The sequence below is a fragment of the Lampetra planeri genome, unplaced genomic scaffold (genome assembly GCF_965212315.1).
Source record: "Lampetra planeri unplaced genomic scaffold, kcLamPlan1.2.h2 scaffold_1126, whole genome shotgun sequence".
Taxonomy (NCBI): Eukaryota; Metazoa; Chordata; class Hyperoartia; order Petromyzontiformes; family Petromyzontidae; genus Lampetra; species Lampetra planeri.
In genome coordinates, this window is record NW_027613837.1 from 1,745 (window position 1) to 17,380 (window position 15,636).

General features: G+C 43.7%; 2 protein-coding genes across 2 annotated transcripts; one reads left to right on the forward strand and one right to left on the reverse strand.

Moving 5' to 3' along the window:
- Positions 1 to 1,387: 1,387 nt before the first annotated feature.
- UMODL1 (uromodulin like 1) lies at positions 1,388 to 9,167 on the reverse strand. The gene is given in 17 exon segments (XM_078621686.1): positions 1,388 to 1,575; positions 1,973 to 2,057; positions 2,158 to 2,314; positions 2,388 to 2,434; positions 2,436 to 2,625; positions 2,937 to 3,097; positions 3,212 to 3,429; positions 3,930 to 4,067; positions 4,389 to 4,608; positions 4,707 to 4,819; positions 5,161 to 5,310; positions 6,702 to 6,842; positions 7,340 to 7,523; positions 7,608 to 7,735; positions 8,251 to 8,331; positions 8,592 to 8,834; positions 9,092 to 9,167. Coding segments are annotated over 17 exon segments (2,520 nt in total).
- Positions 9,168 to 12,550: 3,383 nt separating this feature from the next.
- ZBTB21 (zinc finger and BTB domain containing 21) lies at positions 12,551 to 15,636 on the forward strand. Its single transcript, XM_078621682.1, is given in 13 exon segments — positions 12,551 to 13,911; positions 13,913 to 14,579; positions 14,581 to 14,625; positions 14,627 to 14,707; positions 14,709 to 14,819; positions 14,821 to 14,940; positions 14,943 to 15,008; positions 15,010 to 15,051; positions 15,053 to 15,082; positions 15,084 to 15,272; positions 15,329 to 15,393; positions 15,428 to 15,512; positions 15,514 to 15,636. Coding segments are annotated over 13 exon segments (2,985 nt in total).

The following is a 15,636-nucleotide window of genomic DNA, read 5'->3' on the forward strand; positions in this document are numbered from 1 at the left end:
CCTTGACCTGGAAGAACAGAAAAAAGGGAAAAAGGGAGGCACTGAGTATATCACAAGGGATGAGGCTTGGCTGCCTTCTGGAAAAAACACACCCAGAGTGGAGGAAGTCATCAAACTGTCGACCTTGTCCCCGGGGCCTGATGCATGTGCAGGTCAGTGCTAAGACACGCTTTCTGTATTTAACAGAGGAGGGCTGCCAGTGGTTACGATTAAACTATAAACATATTAGAAATATATGACTATACAGACAAATTAATGCAAGAGAAATAGGGGATTTACATTTTTAGGTTTTTTTCCCCAAATTAATGCCAACATTCTAAATATTGTAATACACATTTGAGCTGATTTCCACACTTTCAAACTTTTATGACTACCTTCTTACTTCCTTTCCTTTGATCACTCTTCTCTTCCTCCCTCAACTCCTTCGTGGCGCTGGGTTGTTGCCGTAGAGACGAGTCGCCAGGTCTCAGACTGTGAGGCTGAATGGGTTCAATGGGACACAGAGTGGTTGTAGCCCTCCAGATGGTTGTAAGCTCCTCCCTTACCACAGGTCTCCAGGGACCTCCTCTGAGAGAAAAGGCCTCCCCTGTTTAGCATTCACCACCCGCATCGATCCAGAAGCTGTATGTAGGAGTGTACACAACAGACTGAGGAGCTCCTCCTCAACGCCGCTCAGGGAAAGGCCAAAGGAACATCTCTGTGACAGACCCGTTCCCCTCTATGACCTCTGTCTTTTCCAAAATAAAACAAAGTAAATGAATGCAAGCACACTTTTTTTTTTATTATTGTGTACATGTACATGATGTGTCTGTCGAGTCAAATAACTGTGACAGCAGCACCCTCCTGTGTCTGGGCTCTGCCAGGACATCGCCATTGTCATATCACTTCCAGCACAAATACAGAATCTGAGAACGAGACTTTGTTTACAGTTTAAGGACAAACGAGGGAAAAAAGTAACATCAGCATCAGCATTATTTGAAATATTAGACATGTATAGAACTATGTAGATATGAATACACTTGAACAGGAAGAAGCAATACAAACGTTTTCAAGGCCAATATGTTCCATTCAATATCTGGGGTGTTATTGTGGGGTGTTCTGTTTTCTTCTCCTTTAAGTCCTTAAAGTGTTATAATATCTTATGATACCTTAAATATATTCAAGAGATAATCTAAAATATATGTTAATTTACATCTGTGTGAAAGAGCATAGACATTTTCTAGCATGTTTTCTTTATTTACCATAAAAAGTCAAAATGTGTGCATGCGTTTGTTGAGGAACTTGAATAAATGGCGAAACAGCGCCACTCAGTGGCAGATGTGCTGTAACTACATAACAAAATATCTTGGGGGGGAGAAGTTTCCAACCGTGGGCCTGTTTGTGTGTGCTAGGTGTTAAACTCAAGGTAGGTGAAGTTCTCCTGCTTGGGTTTTACACTGAAGTTGTAGTGTCCAATGCGATTCCGTTGACAGTAGAAAAGACAAATAAAACCAACAATCAAGAAGAGCACCAGACCAACTCCAAGACAGGACAGTCCAACGAGTTCCAGCATGTTGACTTTTTCTTCCAGGGACTCTGTGAGAAGACGTGTCAGGGTGAAGAAGACTTCACAAGTATCAAAAGGTTTTATCTTAATATTCAAACAGAAAAAACTGTGACAACTAATAAACCAGAACTATGTGGTGAACTAATAACAAAGAGGCTGCTGGAGGTGCACACACCGGTCCACCGTGAATCAACTCCAGCTTAGATACCCCACATTTCCTTTTTGAAAGGTGGAATTTGTTTTAATGTGCTCTAACCAGCCTCTGCACCACAAAAGAGGCAACAGCCCCATGAGCTGCAATGGTCCGGTGAGGTTTGACTAGATATTATTACTAATAGATATCACTACTTGAACTGGATTGACATTTTAAATCACCAGTATGTAACCTGACTTAAATGCTATGTGCTTCTTCGCATGAACGTTCACCTTCAGCAGACTTGCGCAAAGGACCAGAAGAGCCCAAAGCTGATCCAATTGATTTTGAAGACCGAGATGTTCTTTGCCCACAGTCCTGAAAGAAAAAAAAACACTCGCAAATGTAAGAAAAAAATAAAATAAAATATGTAATGTCTCATCCACGAGAATGTATGCAAAGAGGAGGATGGACTCACAGACACGCAGGTGTCGGATCCAATCTGCAAGCAGATCTGCACATGGCAGTGAAAATATATCATACTGACGCTGACAAAGGAGAATATCTTTACGGACACACGAGACGTGCTGGAGTTTCCGTTTATCAGCACGCTGGTGTACTTGTTCAGAGCGCATCTGTGGAGCACAGATAGGAAAGGCACTTATCAGGTTTTGAAAAGCATAATGGGACATCTGTAGGTGTAGTTACCTGTTGTCCAGGAAGATGTAGCGGCTGGTGTCTACAGGGTTTGGGTTTTGGGGTGGCCCAGCAAGAGTCGATCACAACTTTAATCTGTTCTGCAGAGGTGTTCATGCTGACCTCCACCACGACCGCCTCTTCAGGGGACAAGCTGTAGTTGTGGGGCAGAGGCGTTGTACCATTCAAGAGCTGCACCGTCACGTGGAACAGCCCCGAACCTACGATGACATCTTTCATCATGTCATACCTGGAATCGAGGAGGAGAAAAAAAAAATGTTTGTATGTGGTTGGCACCAATATGCTGAGATGTAAACAAGGTGTAATAAATCCCTCAAGTTGTAATTCCTTCCATCCTGTTAAAGTGAACAAACACACTACAGATAATAAGAGTAAGACAACAGTCTGTCAGTGATGACATCAACATATCGGTGCAACAATATTTTTATGTTAGAAAGTCACATAATGTTGCTTTAATTTCTCCTGGAGCTAGACAGCAGAACCCTTCTGCCAGTTTCTGTATGCGAACGCTGCTTGGCTGTTATCATGACAGAAGCATACCCCATGGAGCTGAAGTCAGCAGACATGAGCATTCTCCTCATGTAGGTACACATGACGGGAATCTGCAGGCGTACTCTGGGTGCCTCTAGAGTTCCATTGGGTGAGATGTATGGATCCATGTCATTGAAGAGGGTCACAGAGGCCATGTAGTAGGTTTCGTTCTGAAATCATTTCAGGTTAAATACACAATAATGACAGGGAATAATAGCAAGAAAAGTGTCTCTTGAAAGTGCAGTTGCTGAGGGAAATGAAACGTGAATAGAGAAACAACTCACATGAACAAGAGTTGTTACACACTCATTCCACGCCACTGTCAACTGGGCATGCGTGGCATTGCCACCGTTGACGCCACATTCCTGCAGGCCCAGGTACAGTGAGCTCTCCTGAATCTTGCTTTTCTGTAGAAACTCTCTATCAAGTATCACAGTGATGGCAGCCACCCTGCACTGGACTGAGATGGCCCCCGTCATTAGGGCATTAGTGGTTACAGGAGCTGTGAGTGTGGTAGTCGAGTCGGAATTGCGGGTTGCGTGGTCGGTTGTCAGGGGCAGCATTGCACTACTCCAGGTGGTTGAAGCAACAATAGTGTGGGTCGCAGGGGAGACAGAGGAGGCTTTTGGAAGAGTAGATGTGGCTGTCGGAGAAGTAGAGGTAGTTAATTGTGTAGTAGAGGTGGTTGCATCTATTGGGGAGGTGGTTGTTGGTACAGTCGAGGTGGTTGGTTGCATATTAGACGTGGTTGACGGGGCTGTGGTTATTAATGACGTTAACGCTGGAGTGGTTTCAGTGGTCAAAGTTTGGTCACGAGTTGTTAGTTGAGAGAAAGGGGCGCCACTAATCCAGGGGTAACATCGTGGTAGTCGGCGGTGGGGGTGTCTCAAAGAATGCTGCACAGGAGAAGAGATTGTGGTTGTGAGTCACCAAGACATCTAGTACACTTGAGCTCATACAGTATGATTGGCACAAAAAGAATGCAGAAACTGCAGACAGCACCTTGACATGCTCTTCCAGGCCTTTGTGGGTTGGTGTCCATGAAACCGTCCAGACAACTGCATACGTAGGAGGCCCAGGTGTTAGTACAGGAGCCCCACTGCGAGCAGTCATTCTCCCCAGGAGCACATTCATCAAAATCTACAAAACATGAATAAGAAATCTTAACGCTTTAGGCTGGGTCAAGATACAAGACTGCTGGATGCTTCATTGCTCATAATGCAGTTTTGGAATGCATTCAGAATACCCTCTTCCCCAGACTCCTGCCCAAAGTTTGCAACACAAGAGATTTGTTAAGAATCTAAAATTACAAGGACGAACTGGGATATCACAGAACCAATGTTTTCAATGTGGAAATCTTCTCACTACAATTACAATATATTTTGCTCCAGCTGGGTGCCATTTTTCTTGAGTACCTATCTTTAACTAGCCCTGTTGGTCAGTGAATGAAATGAAACAAACCATTTATGCTTGTGTTGTTTTCATCCACTGTGTACTTGGAGCTGTTCATCAGGGAGTGTAGCAGAGCTGTCGACGTGTTTGTGATGTCTTGGCTTTCACTTGGAATGGCGATGATGGTGAAGTTGACCACGACACTGCCTGGGGAAAAGTTCCTGACCTCAACTCTCACGTGGCCTGCATCCACCATGGCCCTCATCTCCAGAGACAAGGACCGGTGTATCTGTTGATGACCAGGGTTGACACTTAGACCACCGTTGTAGACGAGGAAACAAAGGAATTGGACTGCAAATGTTCTATCCACAATCCCCAGGACACTACCTCCTCTATGATGCTGGCTGTGAGGTTTTTGTAGGCCTGGCTGCCGGTGTTCCACAGGTCAACAGTGAACTGAATGTTGGTAAGACGAGCGCTGACGTCAAGAGACTGAGCATCTACAAAGAATGTGTTTTCCATGTGAATGTCAGCCCTTTGCTAGCCCAGGGCGTTCAGACTAGAACACAACATTAAGTGTTTTCTTTCAGTGTTAGCATGAAGGATTTTGTGTGTCTTGTTTTTAATCACTCCATCTTTTACTTCCAAAATCAGCAACACACTTCCTTCTCCATTAACAGTCAAATAATCCAAGTCCATGGTGATATTTATATCAGGTTGATATGTAAATAATAATTGTATATGGATATTATTCATACAATCTAACATTCTGCATATCCCACATATAAAACATGTATAGTTATGTGTGCATATTATTGGTGAACTGAAACTATACACCGACCAGTTTTGACTGATATATGAAGGGCATCTCCTTGGCTTCCATCAGCCTGAGGTGTGACACTGGCACTGTAGAGGATCCCGGGCTGCAGTCCGCGCACCTCCTTCATGGTCTCACTGGTTTCAGAAATATTAATGACTTCTGACCCCCATTCTTACAACAACCAGGTAGGTCAGTGTCTGAGACTGGCTGGACCAGGACAAGCAAAATGAGGGTTCCAGTGACGTTGGCCAGCTGTAAGCTGGTGATGCTGATTGGAGCTGGAAAGAGTCATAGTGTCGGTTCGTTCTTTCAGGGTTTGTTCATTGTTCATCATATAAATCACTGCAGAGAGTTAGATGAGAATACTACTTCATGTCTTAACAGGAAATATCAAACTAAAACCTTCAGCTGTCTGACTTATGTACCGTCACAAGTGATAAGCAGCACCATCCATTCATCTAGCGTCAGTTTTAAATAGTATCATTCTTTGAGACTGAGTCTCACTAACAGTAACAGCTCACTAACTAATAAAATAGAAAGACGAAAAAAGGTTGGTACCGAGGTAATCATGTGCACCAGACTTAATTAAATTCTTTGGCAGCTCAGCAGAAAACAAATTGTAAGATGAAGTGTTCCTTCTCAGAAGTGAGCTTCAGCTTCTAAATCACGTTTTTTTGAAGCTTGAGATAAAAAATAACATAACTTACAGCTTGTGCTTGTTGGCAGAGGTGATTGCACAGTGGAGCTGTTGCTTGTGTGAGGTGCAGAAGGGGTCCATGGTGGAGAATGTGATGAATTATAAGAGGCAGAGCTTGAACTGCTCGCAGCTGCAGTCATGCTGGTTTCAGTAGAGTTGAAGGTACCCATGGTGGAGCTCGCTGTAGTAGCCTGTGTGGTATTGGGAGCTTGGTGGTAGGTTGTGTTGATGAGTGGAGGCTGGGTTTGCAGTGTCTGCTGTGTTGTGAGGACAGGACAGGGAAATGTCTAAATCATGTCTTCTGCTGCAGAATTAATTGAAATAATTCAAAGCTCATATAAGAGTAGTACAAGACAAAGTATGTTTTATATTTATCTAAAAATTGTACAGCTGTGACGTCCCTATTCCCGATTTATTTTAAGAATAACCACAATTCAAAATGCTTTGATCAACCTGCTGTGCAACATGCATCTGATACCTCTTCTTTCTCTTGTTTTAGACTGCTCTGCCTAAAAAAATCTTCTGTGGTCACTCTTGTCCCACCAAAGGTTTATCATTCAGGTCTTTTTTTATCCCAAAGTCACTGATCTACATGAGATGAATAGATGAAACAGAATAGTCCAGATCATTCTGTCTTTCTCCACCATCAGATCTGTTTTCTGGTGCTTAAAAAACTGCTGGACAAACGTTATTACAACATCATTACACAAAATAACCTAAACTGAGTAGTGCACAATATAAATTAGATTGATTGATGACAATATAAATCAATAATCGGGTACAGCAGATGTTTCATTTTTGTGAATGTAGGAATTGGATGTATGCATTTTCACACGTATTAATGTGATAACACATGAATTCTAACCTGCGCACTGAGATCCAGGGTTACTAGGGTCAACATCAACGTATCCTCCGTGGCAGGTACACTGGTAGGAGCCCACTGTGTTGTTACACTGTGCCTGTGAAGAGCACTGACGGAGGGCAGGATGTGCACACTCATCGATATCTGTAATCACAGAGAGGCACATGCAAGATGCAGAGGTTAAACTGGACTCACCCTTCTGGATCATTATTGTATTGTGTATACAGTTATTGTCAAATAATTCATGATGACCAGAGGATTTTCTTTTTTTATAAATAATTTCATGGACCCAGTTGTTTGTTATATTCATTCAGTGTCTTTTGTGCAGGAGTAGGTTTGATCAGTATGTTTGATCAATTATTAAAAGTATGTGTGAGTGTTTGTGTGTGTGTGTGTGTGCACGCATGTGCAAAAAGAGAGCTTCTGGTGTATTTTCCGATATTGCAGGAAACATCCCACAGATGACAGTCGCTCAAATAGAAGTGGTGGGAGAAGGAAACTGTGCTGCGACTGAGTCATTTTTTCCTGAACACTGTGTTCTCTGCAACATGAATCACACTCCATCGCTACAAGAATGTCATTTCTCTGAAAGAAAATAAGAAGCCTCCCGACAGAGCAGTGGAACAACAGCACGTCCTCACCTTCCACTGTAACAGATGAAACTTCCTGTATGTGTTTTAGGAGAACATACAACTTCGACTTGACGTTGTTCAGTAAAAGAGTGAAGTTGCTGTAGATCAGCAGTGAGGAAGCAGTTCTGTACGGATGCACAGGCCAGGAGGCCAGATAATAGACTGAAAGATCAGACTGAAGCGCTCCGGTCACCTGACAGATGGAGACACAATAAACAGTGTAAAATGATTGATGGACAAATACTCATGTTTACTGACAGTAATAAGGCAACCTTACCATTGCATGAAGTAATCGGCTGTGATTCATGAGACCTTTGTCGTCGGATATCAGCTGTTTGTAATCCATCTTCACTGTCACTGTTGCATTGAAACGGTATCCACCGTTCTCTGAATAACTTGCTGCGACTGAAATATTACAATATTATCAAAAAGTCAGCTCAGCTAAATCAGCTAATACATACTAATGTCATGGATTTGAGACAGAAGTTACTGCCACAGATATACTACATGAGCATTACATACAAAATATTTGTTTGTAGTTTTAGTTTTCACTAGGATTATCAGTAAACTGCTGAAAATGAAATGGTGAGTGGAAAAGATTGCCATTCTTATATAAACTATGTGGTTTGTTAGGCAAATTTTCCATGTGGAATTTATGTTTTTATAGAAACCTTTAACTTCACTCAGTATGACTGCAAGCTTACAGTTGCCACGATGAATTTTAGCTGTACACTGACACTAACATCAATCAGTTGACATCTCATTCACTTCACTGTGTTTCATTATTTAGTGAAGACTAAAGAATAGAATACAACATATGATATATCTTGTTGAATACTAACTTGCAGGGTCACTGCAAAGCCATCTTCCTGAGCTCTGGCAGCATTTTTGCCTGCCTGGACAATTCAAGTCCCACACACAGTCTTCGGATCTGGGACACCATCCATCTGCGTTTGGACAAGATCCTGGTTTGGTGGTGAACTCGACACTCCTGTTTACAGCTTCATTCAAAGGAAATAACATGTTGCAGACCATTTATTAGCAGCGAGCTATTTTTGACAGTGTAATTTCTGTGCTGCCATCTGGTGTCTTGTAGGCCTACATTCACTGAAAGGTCCCACATTTGCAGTGTGTGATGGTGTAATCATCATCTCCATCATCGACACTTGCCAGTCAAGTCCGATTTTATTTGTGTGTTCTCAGACTACAAACGTGAACTAAATCTTCACACTCTGGATAAAAGGAAGTGTAGTACACTTACACAAGGCACAGTAACGACCCACTTGCACGTAGCCGTCGCAGCACCGAGTAACCTGCTCCTTTATTGTCCTGTACTCAGTCTGATGGATGGATCTGTACAGTGTGACTGTACAAGTCTTCCAAAGCAGCCAGCCACCACAAGGTTTCGTCACAGTATAAGGGACCTTATGAATCGCCAGGGAACTCACAGTCCTTGTCTCATTGTGAGCACATAGATGGTAGCCAGATGGTGAAAGGCTTTTTCCTAGAATAAAAAAATGTTTCAGTTTGAGTAAAAACATGTCTGTGAAGGTTTTCAGTCATCCAGGTCATGGCATCTTGCTGGGTTCATTCGTAGGTAACTGGACTTACAGTTTGATTGAAGACGAGAACTGAAAGACCCTAACCCAAACCGAGCCAGTTTAAATAGAAGCTAGTCGTCAAATTCTGAGTCTGAGAATTCGCAAAAGCAACATACTCATGAATGAGTAATCTGTTTCTTGAATACAGCCATGTACATACCTTCCTGTGCAGCCATTTTTCCCATCCAGATAAGTGGCAGTGCCACAGCCATCCAGAAGGACAGCATCCAAGCCATTTTTCCTCCAAATTCCAAAGTTAATTTAGCAGCTACATTGCATGTGTATATTTCTCTCTGAGATTATGCTAACTCATTACTGGGTGTGCTCAAGGACCAAATCCTTTGTGGCTCAGTCTTTTCCCTCCCCTTGTTGGCCTACCTGTCCCCAATGGACTACAAAAACACGGCAGACAACAGTTGTTCGTTAGTAGATGTATTATATGTATTATTAATATGGATATTCATATTTGGAGCCCAACTTGTCATTATGCACAAAGGACATTATTTTCATACAAACATTTTCAAGTTTGCACACATGTTCACATGTGATTGCAACAAAATATGATACCATGATAAACCGTCCACATTCATAGGATGTTTTCATAAGGAAACACAGGCCTTATTTTTACTCCTTTTTCGGCAGTGTGAGGACTGGTAAACATGTTTATGATGGAGGGGAGAGAAGGTGGGATGGGAGCAGTTTGAAGTCCCCCGTGACTTGGTTTCCACACAGGTAACCATGGCAGTGCTGTGCCTCTGACATGAGCACGCCTGTGCCAGCCGATAATGTCAAGTAAGGAGGAGTGAGAACTTCCCTGCCATTTTCCCACATGTCTACATTCTCATTATATGGAGGAACAGTTGGTCATGTTGGCTTTCAAACATACATTTTCTAAAAATAACATCCAGATTCTGACATCACATTTTCATGACTATGAATTCTCATTAATGAATGACATTTCTACTGGTGCTCTGCGTTCTTATGATTCATTCTTAGTCATACATAATGATGCTCCTTCATAGTAATGAGGTGAGTAAATGTGTCTGATTAAACATGCTCAAGTCATTTCGGGATGATGGGAAGCTTGAAGCAGGAGAGGGTGTGGATGTTGGTGCAAAGTTTCTAGATGCAAACTTGCATGCATACGCATGCTTGCATACACAACAGACCATAGAATCAGCACATTTTTATAATAATAATAATAATAATTATTATTATTATTATTAGTAGTAGTAGTAGTAGAAGTAGTAGTAGTAGTAGTAGTAGTAGTAGTAGTAGTAGTATCGTTCTACCTTTAATTTATATAGCGCTTAAAAGGGATCGCAAATACAATAATCAGAATCAGGCGAATGCAGTTACTGCCACACTGCTCTGTGTTATAATGCTGTTGCCAAGTACTATAGCTGCCATATTCTTCCAGAAAGAGGCCTTTAAGAAAATAATTCTTCCAATGAGTGGAAGCTTGACACACTCACTGTCTGTAGTTGTATACTCACATGCATGATAAATTATACTGGCATCACATATCTCATTTGTCTCATACAGACAATGGAAATTCTTAATGTATTTTTTAACACCCCCCCCCCCACACACACACACACACACACACAACACACACAAACAGAAAGACAAAAAACACAAAAACATTATTAATTTGCTTTATTCCCCTTTCAGTGGAAACGTCTCGCTGAACCAACCTCGTCCACCACTGGGACACTAATATATTTCCTAAGTTACCAAGAATGCTTGAAAGAAAAATATGACCGATCCCTTTAAATTAGCCCTTGCGTCTGAGTCCCAGGTTGGCCCCGCCCCCCTCCTTACCACCCAATCGGAGCGCAGTCCACGTGACGAGCGCTCTTTGCGATGACCTCATCCCTGGTGTGGGATGACGTCAAATTCAAGATGGATGGAATCACGACCAGTGCGCAGAAATCTACACAACACTGAATAAAGTCCCGGCCGTGTGGAGGAGAGACCATATTCACGACGGGCAGGGTAAGTGTAGCCAGAACACCAAACTTAATGTTAAATTAAATTAGCCGGGGGGGTGAGACATACTTGGTGAGTGTTGTTGAGGAGAAGCCTTTTCCTTCCTGACGTAACTCGAAAGGAGAATTGTGCTGCTGTAAAACCCAACCAGCTACAACCTGTTTTACCGCCAGGAGCTGAGCCTCGTCAGGCCGCCGGGTTGTAGTGTTTCGGGTTAAAACAGCATCACTAGCACCAGGTGTAGCGGGTAGAATTGACCCCCCTCAGCGGCAGTTTGTTACCGGCTGTGTTCGCAGTGGAGACCGGAGAAATGCGGTCAACTTTTCTCTTCTGATAAGGCAGCGGCGCCGTTTTGTAACCCGATAAAGCGGAACGCCAGTAGTCGGACTTCTTTCAGCCTTTAGTACCCGAGAAGAGAAATGTGGGACTGGTCTCCACACGAACACCCGCTGAAGTTATTTGTCATGAGGGACTGCGCCACGTCTCATGGATGATCTAATGCCGAAAGCCTCATCGGACTTCCTCATAGGAAACCGATGCAGTCGCTGTTGTTGCTCTGTGACGTCTCAGGTTTTGGTGAAGAGGCAGCTGATCGGCTGCTAATTGGTAATGAATGAATGAATGAATGAATGAATGAATGAGTGAATGAATGAAGCCTCTAACCAGAGACCTTTTATCCGAAGTGACATCACCACACATGTCTGGAGCCAGTGTCGAAAAACATAGTGTCATAGGATGCACTTGTGTTTGGATTTGGAAATGTTCAACGGGGGTTCTCAGTTAAACAACAAGGCAGGGTTGTGTCTTTATATGAGCAGCGTGCAGATAGATTAAATCAAATAGAGGATGACATATATCCTCATAAATGCCCGAACACGTGGTGCACACAAAAAAGAACTATACAAATGAAGCCCCTCTGTTTCTAATGTGGTAAAGTTCTTTGTTGAAGCTCCTCTGGAGAGGTGTTCACTTTATGCTTATATCGAAGGTTGTCTTTATCAGCAGTCACTTGGTTGATGTTTGTATATTTACGTGTTGGTCTATGGCCTAACTGAATTTGTTTTCAAAGGAACAATTGTAGGCGTTTCAAGAATAGAAAAATTCTAGGTGTTTTTCTAGTACCGGTAGGTTAACTCTAACTAGTTCTTTATTTTTTTGATCTGAGGTGACAGTGAAGGTGTTTTTTTTTCATTTGAAGGGCACAAAGTGGAAACACATGACAGAAAAATAAAACAAACAATTAAAAACACACACACACACCAAATTTCACAACAATTGGGTTTTGGTTGAACTGCACATCATTTCAGTGGAACAGACATATTCCATATAGTTTTGACTGCTAATGTGATGTCATCCCCAATAAAATGCCATTTGTCTGTAGCGAGGTGAACAGAGGTGAACAGTAGCAATTGTCTTACATGAAAATAACTGATGAATAAATTAAATTGATGAAATAAATAGCAGCAGCCTTTCAGTATGTCTGTTACTGTCGTGTTGTGATATGAGGAATGTGAACGTCGCTCGTTGCAGGCATGCACTGAAAACAGAGCTGAAAAACCCTATGATCATCATCTTTGTATTTACGTTCCCTCTCTAACACATCGTTTTCTTGTCTTGTCTTTCAGCCATGGAGAGCCTAGTACATTACAATAATCCTGCTCATGCCCTCTCAGTGTTAGGGCTGCTCAATGAGCAGCGCCTGCGGGGCCAGATGTGCGATGTAGTCCTGGTGGTGGCGGACCAGAGGTACCAAGCCCATAAGAGTGTTCTGGCAGCCAGCAGTGAATATTTCCAGTCTCTGTTCACACGGATAGATGCCGAGTCAATGAAAATTGTAAACCTGGACTTCTGTGAACCTGATGCCTTTGAGATAGTTCTAAATTACATTTATTCTTCCTCACTCTTTGTGGATAAAGGAAGCTTGTCAGCCATTCAGGAGCTGGGCTACACCCTTGGAATCCCTTTCCTCACCAACATCGCATCAACAAGGCCGCATGCATCATACTCTGTATCTAGAAAAAGGCTTTCGTTCACAGAAGGTGATGAGAATGATGTCCAGACACGGAGTGTCATTGTGTGTCGTGTACGAAATGACACATCCCACCCCACCCGCACAAATTATCAGAGAGCACCGGAGAGATCTTTATTATCTCCTCACTCTGCCCGCGAGTCAGCTCATCCTGCATCTGAACACGCTTCATGTGAACCTGTCAGGAACTCTGAGTCCATCACCAGGACATCCTCAGAACAGAGTGAAGCTTCTGAAGGGAAATCCACTTTTCCATACACCTCCATATTAAAAGGAAACCCATCTCACATCGCATCTGTTCGGCCTCAGCTGACATCGTCGGCATCTTTCAGTGATGCTGAAGTGCAGCACATCCGGCTGCCGTCTGCAACTGACCAAGACGTTAAGGAGGAGAAGGAACAACAGGAGCCCCACTTTAATACCAAAGTGTCCTTTCAGGGTCAGGGCTGTGAGCCAGGCCAGACCATCGACAGGAGTGGGCCACTGATAAAAAGCCTACTCCGAAGATCGTTATCCATGGACAGCCCCGTTCCAGTATTCTCACCTACACTGGAGCTCAAAGAGCTGCAGAATAGTGAACAGTCAGTCGTAAAAATGACATCAAAGGCATCTGGGCCAGACATTTCTGCTCAAAATGGCAACTCCAAGACAATATCACCTCTGGCTCTCAGGTCAAAGTTCCCCAGTGGGTATGGTGAAGCAACTCAGGTAGATCGAGAGGTTAGTGTGAAAGATGAGCCCAGCAGTCCCCTTGCTGACCCCATGGACATCATTCGAATCACAGTCGGCGACGCTCTGCCAGTCAATTTGCGAGACTTGCAAACGAATTACAACCAAGGTTTTAGGCCAGAATTCAATCCCAGTGGCAAACGAAAGGAGAGGCCAGATAACAGACGTTATCCATTCAAGAAGAGCAAAATATTTAAAGAACATACACTCTTGCGGAATGAGACCCGGGTCAGAAATGGTATCTCAGAGACCCAGCAGTGAAGCCAATGAGAACAATGCAGAGGCACTTCAGAACAAGATTTTTAAATGCTGGAACTGTTTAAAGGTTTTCAGGTCTAATGCCGGACTACATCGGCATGTAAACATGTACCACAACCCCGAAAAGCCGTACACTTGTGACATCTGCCACAAACGCTTCCATACCAACTTCAAAGTGTGGACTCACTGTCAAACTCAGCATGGTGTGGTGCAAAACCCAGCTTCATCTTCCAGCTCCACTGTGCTGGATGAGAAATTTCAAAAGAAACTCATAGATATTGTACGAGAGAGAGAAATAAAGAAAGCATTGCTGTGGAAGTTGAAGAGGAATAAACAAGGTTTGCAATCTCCTGCGCTTACCAAAAAGCGGTCAAGGCCCAGCTTCATATGTCCTTACTGTGGGAAAGTATTTGTGTTCCAGTCACAGTACAGACAGCATTTAAGGACACATCCTGCTGAGAACACTGACAAGGACACAGCAGGAGAGAATATCCTCTACCAGGAACAGGATGAGGTCACTGAGCAGGCCAACACCGATACCGGTGTTTACTCTTGTAAACTTTGCAATATGAAGTTGTCTTCACTTTATGAACAGGGTGATCATGAGAGGGGCTGTCGACATGCAACTGTGTGCCCTTACTTGCGGCCTCAGATTTTCAAGTCCCACGGTCAAGAAGGACCACGAGGCACAAGGCACACTGTAAGTACAAGAAACTGACGTGCCTGGAATGTATGCGAACCTTCAAGTCCTCCTTCAGCATTTGGCGCCCATCAGGTGGAGGTCCACAACAACAATATGATGACTATTAAAGACCAAATGCACTTGAGACAAGAGCACAATGAAGGAGAGTCTGAAATACTCACTGAGGAAGCGGTTCCATGATGAGTCTCTAGCTGTTGGAGCCCCAAGAGAGAGCATCAGTTACAGTGACTCCTCAGGTCCGCCAATGTACGATTCAGAAGACTCTCTATCTTATGTACCTGAGGACCTGAGCAATGGGCCATCATGGCAAGCTGGGTGGTGAAGGAGGAGCCGTTAGAGGAGGCTGTGTGTCAAATGGAAGACACAGACACCTGCCGCAACTGGGCTAGAGGAACCTGGTGTGTGGCCACTGTGAGAAATGTGGAAAGCTTTTCAGCTCATCGCAAAGACCTGGAACGACACCAGGAGCTGCTTTGCCACATAAAACCATTCATCTGTCACATCTGCAACAAAGCCTTTAGGACCAACTTTCGCCTTTGGAGCCACTTTCAGTCCCACATGTCGACTGCTCATGAACCTGGAGCCAAAGAGATTGACAGACATCCCTCATCCCTGTCCCCCTCCCCTCCCGTGACCCCTCAAAAACTCTGAACGGCCCACAGGCCTCTGTGCTCACATCCACCCAGGTGGCGCAGGGTTGCTCCATCAATGCCGGAGGAGTCCAGCAGCCCCAGAGCCTTGTAGCTCATCAGTAAAACAAGACTCCGCTGCCTGAACTGGAACAGCAGCCCAGCAGCCACCAGCCCTCTGTCGAGGTCAAGCAGCATGGAGAATCCAGGTGGTGCTCAGGAATCAGACACACTCTTCTACCCATGCACCATCTCTCTCTGCCCTGACGTTCAAGAGGCAAGTAACATGTGTAAACTCTGCCACAGAACCTGTCAAGTCAGCCTTCAGTCTCTGGAGCCACGAGCAGAGTCATAATCACCTGTAA